The sequence below is a fragment of the Sapajus apella genome, unplaced genomic scaffold (genome assembly GCF_009761245.1).
Source record: "Sapajus apella isolate SASKATOON/1434 unplaced genomic scaffold, GSC_monkey_1.0 scaffold23, whole genome shotgun sequence".
Classification (NCBI taxonomy): domain Eukaryota; kingdom Metazoa; phylum Chordata; class Mammalia; order Primates; family Cebidae; genus Sapajus; species Sapajus apella.
In genome coordinates this window covers 34,532,147-34,543,388 of record NW_022436963.1, presented here as the reverse complement: position 1 = coordinate 34,543,388, position 11,242 = coordinate 34,532,147, and the positions used below count along the sequence as shown (strand labels likewise).

Genomic DNA, 11,242 nt, shown 5'->3' with positions numbered 1-11,242 from the left:
CCGCCATTGTTTAATTTTTTAGATTAACTTTTATTGAAAACATTTTAATTCGATTGTTTCAGCATATGAAAAAGTGCCATATTTTTAAAGACCTGCCCACATTAGTCACTGTGTCCCCTGTGGCATCTGTTGGTGGAGGTTAGGTGGCCCCTGTTTGGCAGCTCCCCAGTACTGGTCTTATTCCCAGAGGGGTTCATTCACTATCTTCCTGGGCTCTGAGGGCAGCAGAGTCAGGTCCCTGGCTAAAGAGAACATCAGTTCCCAGCAGGCCACTTTTTCGTCCACCATAAAACATGATATCTTCCTTACATTAGTGATCTGGAATAGGCAGTTGGGGTGTGGGGTTCTGTCCCAAAGCCTACACTCCCGGTGGAAGCGTGATGACATACATTGATAGAGAGGCTCATTAGTATTTTACCCTATTTTCTGCCATCACTGGCATTCAGGGTCGTGGGGTTAAACAGATGTTGCAAAATCATTGCCAAGGTGTAAATAATTAGATAAGGGTGTATGTGGAATTCACAAAATTTTATTGATATGTTTATCATGCCAAAAAGTTTTTTATTTAAAATTCAAATTCCACTTGAAAAAGAGGCAACAAGCGATAGTTGGGATCCCAGCCTGCTCCTGGTGGAGCTCCCGTGTCCACAAAAAAGCACGCACATTCTATAGCTATGCGATTTGATCACTCGGAATTGCATTCTGGAAAACTACTCCCAGAACCCCCTTGCAGAACGCCATTTGTGTCTTTAGTTGGTTGTAGCTGGGAAACAACAACAGAAAGAAAAAGAACTCCATCCTAAGACTTCTTAGAATATTTCTGGTTTTGAAACTACTGACCCACAAGGATCTACCACCGCCCAACCTAGAATATATATATATTCTCACTGAAAAGCAAATCACTGTTTATGTCACTTGCTCACTGTCACATCAGACCCTTAGGATGGTCTTAGTACACCTGGTTCTCCTTCTCGGTGGGATCCTGCGGATTCTGGCTGTGGATGGGCAGCCCTTCAGGAGCGTTTGGACTTGCTGCAAGTTGGGCACAGAAGCTGACACTTGGTGACGATGTACGCCCGGCCGCTCAGCAGCTGCTCACAGCCCTCACAGACAAAGTGCTTTCGGTGCCAGGCCAGGTCTTCCACGCGCTGGTAGTCCTCAGAGAATATTATCTGGAGAGGGAGAAGGAGAAATGCATGACTCAGTTTCTGTCCCTAAGTAGAGATGGTGTATCTAAGACAAGTTATAGGGTGGTGGTTCATCCTATCCTATTCTTGTTTTGACTTTTGAAAGCCTTAGTGGAGAAATCTGGCATAAATTTGAGGCAGTAAAGATAGTATTTGGTGAAGGTTGTGGTTGTATCTTAGCTTCTCAGATGGAATACAAAAATCCTTCCCCATAGGCAGGTTTTACCTAGCATCTGTGATACTCTTTGGGCCAAATCTAAAGTTTAGTTCCAAGATGGGATTACACACCCTGGTTAAGAAAGCTTAGGGATAGATAAGCTGCCAATGACCAGTCGTCAAGAGCAAGAATACAGAGGGTCACTTGGGCTTGGAATGAAGGGACACTTGGAATAGATATATGGTAAGGATCCCCTGAGGCTCAGGAAATGCAGAGGAGCATAATGGTTAATGGGCCTTCTAATACTGGAGTCAAACAGGAACTGGATATGAGTTTTCACTCAAGACATCTACCAGCTTCGTGACTTTGGGAAAATTACTTAATCCTCCTGTACCTCAGCTTCCACATCTGTAAAGTGGGGATACAAATACTTCCCATCCCATAAGGTTCTATGATTGCCAAATGACCGACTACATATGAAAAGCTTAGAATGTTGACTGACATAAAGTCAGGGCTATCTGATTAGCCTTGACCTTTCAGAGCTGCACCTTTCTTAAATGTGAAATGAGAAAAAAATCATGCTTATCTCTCCCTGAAGGATTGTTGTATATAGCAAGTTACTGACCCACTGTAAGCCCTTAATAAATGAGGGAGAATTGTTATTGTGCATTTACTGTTGTCACCTCAAAAATGAGGCTCCAGGGAAGGCCTGTGACAGTCCTTTTCCTTCATAATTTCACTTAATAACAGAGTTATTAGGTAAGAGGACCATAGGGCCTTAATTTCATATGGCGACCAATACGTAGAAGGTGGTAGAAAATAGATGTTGGCTCAATATAAAGAAGACATTTCTAACCTTCATATGTGCCAAAGATGAAATTAGTATATTGCCTGCAACCAAAGGCATGCAAACGGTACTTACTATGATCATAATTAGTATTTCCACTATTAATACACCTTAGAGTTCCTTTCGTCAAACCAGTATCAGAGACTTGAACCCCTTTCATAGCATCTCTATGATATCATATTGTATTGCGTCACATTAATGTTAACTCTCATATTATGTTATAGTATATTATCGTAAGATAAACAGCAGCTGCCATTTATAAGTTCCTAGGTCAGGCCCTGTGCCAAGCATTTTCATGCATTATCTCATTTGTCCTCACAGCCACTCTATGGGATGGGTGCTGATCTCAACCTGTTTTATAAGCAGTAAAACTGAGGCTCAGCTGAGGCTCTGGAGTTAGGTAACCACCTGATTATAATAATAGATGCAGATACAGGTTTGAACATAGGCAATGCTTCCTGGCACACCCTGCTATGTTCTGAGTACTTGCTAAGTGCTAGGCATTGTGCCAAGGACAGGATTTATTGGCATTACGTCTGACCCGTCTCAACAATCCCATGGTTGTTTGTCTCATTTTGCAGATGAGAAAATGAAGGCTAAGAGCATGCAGTGAGGCCTGATCTCAGTTTCCCAATCTGTAGAATACATCATCCACAGAGCTATAATCCCCTTGGCCTCTGGGCTGTTAACCTCAACAGTGTCCCTCAAGCCCCCAACCTATCTGGCCGCTATCTCCCACCTCATCGCAGCCGGAGCACCGGGGCCGCAGACTCTCACAGTAATGGCGGCCGCACCAGGGTGCACCATCCTTCCAGAAGTAGATGAGATCCACTAGTGGCTCAGAGCACTTGGCACACACAAAGCAGGTGGGGTGCCATTGCTTGCTGTAGCCTGCCCTGTCCGAGTAGACCACAGGGCTGTCAGGAGGGGCCACTCCCTTGCAGAGCTCGCAGACCTGGAAGGACCACAGGAGACAAGAAGTCAGGAGAGCACAATGACATGGGTTCAAATCCTAGCTCCAGTCTCTCTAATTCCTGGGTGACCTTGGGCAAGTCACTATACCTCTCCATGCCTCAGTTTTGCTGTCTGCAAAGTGGCACAATACTATTGCTTACCTAACAGGCTATTAATGAGGTCAAAATCAAGTTATTTATTTAGCACAGTGATTTCCAAATTGTTTGGTCTCAGTACCCTTTATATTCTTAAAAATTATCAAGACCCCACAGAGTTGTTTTTTTTTTCATGTAGGTAACAGCTATTGATATTTGCCATAAGAGAAATTAAAACTGAGAACAATTTAAATATTTAGTTATTCATTTAAAAATGACAATACTAAATCTGTAATACATTAACATACATATTTTGTTACTAAGATAACTATATCTTTCAAAACAAAAAAAATTAGTGAGAAGAAAAATTTAAGACATTATTTTACATTTTTGCGAATCCCTTCAACGACTTGCAGAAGACTGCTGGATTCCCATAACGTCTTCTGCAGTCCATCGTTTAGTTGAAATATATGAAGAAAACCTGAATTCACACTGACAAAAAGTTGGAAAAAGGAGGGAGGTGCATTTTAAAAGCACTTACAGATAGCTGTGGATATTCTTCTCTGATGCTATATTAAAATTTGGCAGAGGATAGTTTCTCAAGTTAGTTGCAGTGTGAAATCTGAAAACATATCAGTGGACCTCTCATACTTGGTTACATTAAAACCTGTTTGTCCACCTCGAATGGATCTTTTACCCCTGCATGAATATTTTTATTTATTTATATTTTTCTCCTTTATTTTAAAATTTCGGTGGTTTTTGCATGAATATTTAAAAATAATATTTAATTAACAATATTTTTTGTCTAGAAGTGGTGACTCATGCTTTTAATCCTAGCACTTTGGGAACCTGAGGTCGGAGTATCATTTGAGGCCCGGAGTTTGAGACTAGCCTGGGCAACATAGCAAGATCCCATGTCTACAAAAAAATTTAAAAATTAGCCAGTTGTGGTGGTGCTTGTCTGTCGTCCCAGCTACTCAGAAGGCTGAGGCGGGAGGACTGCTGGAGCCCAGGAGTTTGAGGCTGCAGTGAGCTATGATCATGCTACTGCTTTCAGCCTGGGTGACAGAGCAAGAGCTTGTCTCAAATAATATAAAAATAATATTTGAGTAGTAACAGAATTACAGAAAAATTGCAAAAATAGTACAGAGAATTTCTACATACTCCACACTCAGTTTCTTGAGTTCTTCACATCTTACATTAATAAGGTATGTTTGTCATAATTAACCAATATTGATATGCTGTTATTAACTAAAGTCCAAACTTTATTCAGGTGTTCATAGACTTTACCTAATGTCCTTTTTCTATTCCAGGATCCCACGTTACATTTAGTTGTCATGTCCCCTGAAGCTCCTCCTGGCTGGGACAGTTTCTCAGACTTTGTTTTTGGCCACCATGGCAGCTTTGAGGAGTACTGGTCAGGTGTTATTCAGAATGTTCCTCAGTTGGGATTTGCCTGATGTTACTATCATGATTACATTGGGAGGAAGATGACAGGGGCAAATTGCTCCTCTCGTCACGTCCTACCAAGGGTACATACTGTCGCCCTCACTTGTTACTGTTGGGGTTGATCTTGACCTTCTGGTGGAGGCAGTGTTTGTCAGATTCTCCACCGTAAAGTGACTCTTCTCCCCCTTTCCATATTATCCTCTTTGGAAGCAAGGCACTAAGCCTTCCCTGTCTAAAGAATGTTCCATCTCCTCCAGGGCCAAGTATCTACCTAAGTTATTTGGAATCCATGCATGATTTTGGCAGATCCCCCAAAAGGACTCCATGCATCTTAGCTAACATTATTTTTTAAACACCTATGCAATTATCTAATTTATATCTGTCTTCTCCACTAAGTGGTTAGCTGCAGAGGGCAGGGAGAGGCTGCTCGGTTGCTGCTCTGACCCAGGACCTTCTACTGGGCCCTGCACACATAACTTCCCCATGGATAGTTGCTGAATGAAGGAATGCTCTACCCTGCCTTGAGGCCTTTGCCCTTGTTGTTCAGGATGTCTGGTACATTGTTCCCATTCCAGCTTGCTTAACTCCCTTTCATTCTTCAGATCTCAGACTTAAAAATCTTGTTTAGGAAATTTTCTCTGACTTCTCTCCAGGGGCAATTGAGTCCATACTAATGCTTCTCTGCTTACCTTTCTCTGTATGGTTTTTTGATACATGTTCCTTCCACACTAGATGGAAGTACCTTCGAAGCAGGAGCCACATCCAACTATGCTTGCTTTCACATCTCCCCAGTGCCTGGCACATAGTAGCTGAATAACAAACATTTGGGAAACCTCTGCCCTGCAACCTCATACTTCCTACTTAGGGGGCAACAGATGAATATGGAAGATACTAGCAGATGATGCATCTGTCTGCATCTCAGAGATAGGTTTAGACTAAGTGCAGCAGAGAGTTGGGCTCCAGAGACAGTTGTGGAAAGTCCTTGGGAGCTTTCAGGGCACTCTTGCCTTTCAAGGGCTCATCCATGTTTACTGAGCATGTACTATGTAGCAGGCCCTGGACTAGATGCTGGGGATACAGCAGTGACCCAGGCAGAGTGCCAGAGCCCTCAGGGAAACTGGGGCTGTGTGTGTATGAAGGTAAAACATAAATATGTAAACAAATAGATGAGATAATCATGGAGTGTGATAAATACCAGGAAAAAAATCACAGGGTAAGGGAATGGAGAGTGAGAGACTTTAGGGGTAGATGGCAGGGGCCACCTTAGCAGGAGAAGCCTCTCTGAGGGATGAGGAGCTAAGGGTCAACTACGTTCCTATTTATATCATAGCAACCCTGTGGGTAGGAGATGCAGGTACATAGCAAATGCACCCATTTTATAGCTAAGACCAGTGAGGCCCAGGGAGACATAATAGCTAGTCAAGGGACATAGCCATGAAACAGAACTGGGATTCAAACTTCAGCCCGTGACCCTATGGGGCTTTCTATGGAAACTGAGCTGGGTTGGGTGGGAAGACTAAAGTCAGGGAATTATCTGTAGGTCTAGGAGGGCTCCCAGGAGAATGCATTCTGGCATGACAAAGGACAAGCATGCCCAATAGCTAGAGGTGAGAAGCAGCTTCCCTACAGGGTCTCTCAGCAGTTATCTCATCCTTTTTCCATCTGGGGCTCCTTTATCTGTCTTTTACTGCCAGCAACATTTTCACTGGCCTGCTCAGAACTCATGACAAGGTGGACCTCAACTCATGTTGTTCCTCAGCTTCAGTTAGGATTAGGGCTTCATGGGGAGGGTGAGTTTGCCTGGGAGAAGTTCTTGGTGAGAGCTCTAGATTTCTGTCTTATGCCAGTTCCCAGGAGCAGAGAAAGTTGCCAAATGTTCATTCATTTACTGGTTCATTCAGGTATTCATCCATCACACATTTATAACTTGCCTGGAACTTGACATTCTCAATCCACGCAATCTTTTGGGCCATTTTAGTTATTCCCTGCTCCTCTAAGCCACGATGATGATGATGGAGACGACAATGACTGCCATGTCCCTACGGCATGTCTGCATCCAGCACTGTGCTCAGGACTTTGCTCTCATTACTATTACCCCTTACATAAACCCAAGAGAGTTATTTCTCCTAGAGTTATTTTTCTATTAGAAAAATCATTATTTTTTTCTCCTAGAAATGGCAAAACTGAAGTTCAGGGAGATTCAGTGATTTGCTCAATAATGCACAGCTGACGGGAGGCAAAGCTAGGATTTGAACAGAGGCCAAACCTGACTCCAAAGCCAAAGTTGTTTCTACTCCATCATGTGGCCTTGAGATCCGGCGTCAGCAAGCTACAGCCGGTAGCCAAATCCGGCCACTGTCTGTTCTTGCAAGCCCCATGAGAGTGAAGACTGGATTTTACATTTTCCCTCCAATTCAGTGAAATGTTTTCTCCCAAGAAAGAGTTCTACTTTCCTCATTAGTAGACTTATTTTGGGGAAAAAAACCCTGTGCTAAATTATTATTATTACATTTTGAATTTCACACACACACACAAAAAACAAAAAACCATGGAAAGTTGTTTCCTCTCTTGTTACATAAAGTCCCCACATGATATCACAATTTTGGCTCTTGGCTCACATCTCCTAAAATATTTACCACCTGGCCCTCCATAGAAAGTGTTTGCTAACCCTGGCTTTAGATGCTAATTTAAACTTACTAAGCATTAACTATATTTCGGCCCAAATAGAAATATTTATTGATATGCCACGTGAAGATGGGGAAGCATATGAGTCTCCACACTTATATTCTTAACTTATATACTTTGATTACATACTTAATGCACTCATATATTGAAGAGGAAATTAAAATGGTGAAAATTAGGAAAAGAACACTGAATAACAAAGAATTCCAAGTACTGATAGCAGTTTCTGAGCATAGGCACTCTTGAATGACTGCCTATATAAGGAATGTGTTTGGTTAACCAGATATGTCTTGAATGGCTCCTGACTGTGCCTAATAATGTTCCTTAGAACATGCTAGATTTGTGGTTTCAGTTACATCCCCAAGAATGAATTGTGTGAGTCGTTCACCCAAAGGAAAACCATGTTCCTCTTCACATGACCGGGACCCAGCTGGCCTGGAGCCCATCAGGGGGTCTAGACAAAAACCAGCGATCAATCATCATCTACTTATTTTCACCCTTCCTTCTGCATAGCTGGGAACTGTAAACTCTTTGATTAGGGCGGTCTGAGTTCAAAGCGAGTTTTCTGTCTAGCTTCTCAGTTCTACAGAATGAAATTTCCAGTCCTTTTCCTCCCACAAAAAAGGGACTTCGTGTCAGTTCACCCAACTACTCCCCATCGGGTAACACCATGATATATCAGTGGGGTTTCCCACTCCACATTTTCAAATATGAATTGACATGAAAGCAGGGGAAGGGAGAGGGATAGAAATGCACCTGGACTGATCTGGGGAGTACAGGCGGGCACCCTGATGATACACTGCAGGAAGGAGGGGGAAGTTAGAGTGATCATGGGTGGCTTTGAACCCAAGTTGTGGATTGACACTTCACTCTGGAGGTAATGGGGAGCCACAACTGGTTCTTTTTAAGACATTTAAAAAATATTTAATTTTTTTGTAGAGACAGGTCCTACTATGTTACCCAGCCTGGTCTTGAACTCTTGAGCTCAAGGGATCCTCTGGCCTTGGCCTCCTAAAGTGCTGAAATTATAGGCATGAGCCACTGTGCTCAACCTGTTAACTGGTTCTTGAGATGAGAAGCTCAAGTTTCTAATTTGCACTGTAGGGAGACATTCTGGCAGCAGCTTGGAGGAAAGGAGGAAGATTTTGTTCACAGAGCTTGTTTGCAACCTTCTCATCTATTGGAAAGCACTTTGTCAAGCCCCTCTTGGAGGAGCGTTTCTTCCCTCACTGTTCTCCCTAGCATCCCTGGCTCTTGGCCCAGTTTCTACCAGTAGCCAGCGTTTCAAGCAAACAGTGTCACTTTCATTCTATGAAAATAAGATGTCTGGGTAAGGAGCCCTGTCAACATGTGTCAGAATGTAATGTGCTCTTCTTACCTCTGAGCTATTTCCTGTGTTCTCTCCCCAGTCATCTCAAAGGATGAGAGATCTGAGGTTGTCTTGGACCTATTGTCTGGTGGTCCCTCAGCCACCAGAGACAAGCTAGCAGCCAAGAGTCAGGATGCCCAGCCTGCTTGGGTCCCATCATCCTGGGCCTGTCTTTTTCTACACAAACATAGTCTCTGCCACAATCTTTTGAAGAGAGGTTTGCAGTTTCTAAATTGCAACAGATGGCTGAGAGGGGAGATACCAAGTCAGGCTGCCTGGGTTTGTAGCTGTGTGACGTTGGGCAAATGAACTAACTCATCTGTGCCTTTGTTTTTTTTTGCCTGTTGCATGGAGATAGTAATGATAGAAACATCATAGGATTATGGTATGGGTTCAGTGACATAATGGAATTTTTGGACTTTACAAGGGCTCAATAATGATTTGCTAAAGTCTCCTGTTTTCCTTACCTCTGCCCACCTTGCAGGCTAGAATTGTAAAGCCCGGAGGGATTAAATCACTTTCCTAAAATGACAAAGATAGGTTGAAGGCAGGTTTGGAGGCCTGAATTTCCTTCCATGATACCAAAGGCATGTAGACTAGCAGGAGGCCATTCCTGCCGCTGATAAGCTTTGTTTTCCCCCTGTCAGTTCTCTCCATCTGTGCAAGACCAGAGAATTGAGCCCTGCGAGTTTTTTATCATTTGCCACTACCCCAGACCCAGCTCCACTCACCCCATGCATGGAGGGCCGGCTTTTCCCCATCTCTGATCCCATCCCTGGAGACAGTGGTTCTCAGCCTCGACCCTGCCTCAGTATCCCCTAGAGGGCTGGTTAAAACATATATCTGCTCCCCACCCTTCCACCTCCCCACAGCGTCTGATACAGTAGATCTGGGGTGGGTCACAAGAATCTGCAAGTTCCTAGGGGATGTTGCTGTGGTTGGGGTCCACACTTTGAGAATCACCATCATAGAGTGTTTAAAAATAACCTTATACATAAGCTCAGCAAAACTAATATCACCAATTCAGTTCAGTTACAATAATGGCCGATTTGAATTCCTGGATGTTTAAATTCTATACTATTTTTAAGAAAGCCCAATGAGGTGATTCTCAGGCTACTTCCCCTATTAAGGAGGTAGTATGGTCAAGTGGAAGCTCTTTGGGACTATGGTAAAAGGCGTGGCGAAGAATGCTTTATAATTAGCATATCAGTTGGTTCTTGTTCATGTTCCCAAATATCTAAGATCGGAGCTTGTTTATGAGAATTCTTCTAACATTTGTCACGTGACCTTGTTTGCAGACAATTTCCTACCTGGGTAGAGGATATGTGAAACAAACCTTTCAGAAGTAGAACAAATGGAAAGTTTCTCCCTGCGCCAGTAAAGTTTTACCTTGTTCCCTGATCAAATGGCATGAGATTCTTAATTAAAAGGGTTGAAATGAAGGATTTTGAATGTTCCATACTTGGGACCTTTGCAATTTTCAAGAAAGCTGAGGAAAATTTTAGATTCAGCTACTCAAAAGCTAAGACCCTGCAGGGTTGTGAGGTTCCCTCAGCCATGGTGTGTTTAAGTCATGTTGGCAAACTTCTTGGATACCTTTCCAACCAACACAGGATTTAATTCCTTTTCCATGAATATGGTCCCACCTTAATGACTTGATTCTGTAGAACAGAACATGGATGAAGTGATGCTATGCATCTCCCAGGGTAGTCATAGAGGCAGTGTTTCCCTCTGGGCTCTCTCAGTACACACACTTTGGGAGCCCTCAGCTGACAGGAAAGAAGTCTTGGTATCTTAAAGCCTCCATCTGAGGGCAACCTCATGGAGAGACCTCGCAGAGGTTGAGAGAGAGTCCCAGCTGTCCGTGTCTTCCCAGCCTCCAGGCCAAACATGAGTGAGTGAGCTTCAGGTGATTCCAGCCTCCAGCCTACAAGCTCCTCCAAATGACACCAAAGGGACAGAGACAAGATGTCCCCACTGAACTCCACCAAAATGGTGATTTGTGAGCAAAATAGATGTTCGTTTCAGCCATATGCCTTGGGATACTTTGATATGCAGCCCTAGGTGATGGAAACATCAAATGTGTACACACAGAATGATCAAGGCTTCTGAAATGGGGGTAACCAAGACACAAAGTGTTTTAGGCAACAGCAGATTCAGGACAATGGCCAAGGGTTACTCAGCTGAACTGTCTCTAAGGACTGAGCTGTGTTGGCTTTCACAGAGGGATCAGCAGATATGGAGAAGGCTCTAAATCAGCAATAATCTCTGCCTCTGGTCTGCCAGAAAGTCTGTCCCAGTTGTGTTGTTTTCCTCTGAAAGGCTCTTATCCAAAGGCCTACCCAGTCTAAACCCAGAGTGCCTTGTGGAAATCTCACTACTACAATAGAGTAAATATTAACAAAAGGGCCTTGAATTCAGGCACTGGGTTCTTTCCAACACAAATACTCAATAATTTATTTATCAACAGCATCTCCCCATTTCCTCTTATGGTGACTATTT

At 43.2% G+C, this 11,242-nt stretch overlaps 1 protein-coding gene across 3 annotated transcripts in view; it reads right to left on the bottom strand.

Annotated features, from left to right (window-relative positions):
- Positions 1-501: 501 nt before the first annotated feature.
- The window catches only part of LMCD1 (LIM and cysteine rich domains 1), a 64,453-nt gene continuing 53,712 nt past the window's right edge, over positions 502-11,242 (bottom strand). For 2 of the 3 annotated variants that reach the window (XM_032290539.1, XM_032290540.1), the window contains 2 exons: positions 2,931-3,146; positions 502-1,172 (listed from right to left, as the gene is read on the bottom strand). In XM_032290539.1, the coding sequence (XP_032146430.1) occupies positions 1,014-1,172; positions 2,931-3,146 (375 nt within the window). In that variant the 3' untranslated portion in view covers positions 502-1,013. The remainder of the gene's footprint in view (positions 1,173-2,930; positions 3,147-11,242) is intronic. The other variant, XM_032290541.1, reaches the window with a different exon arrangement.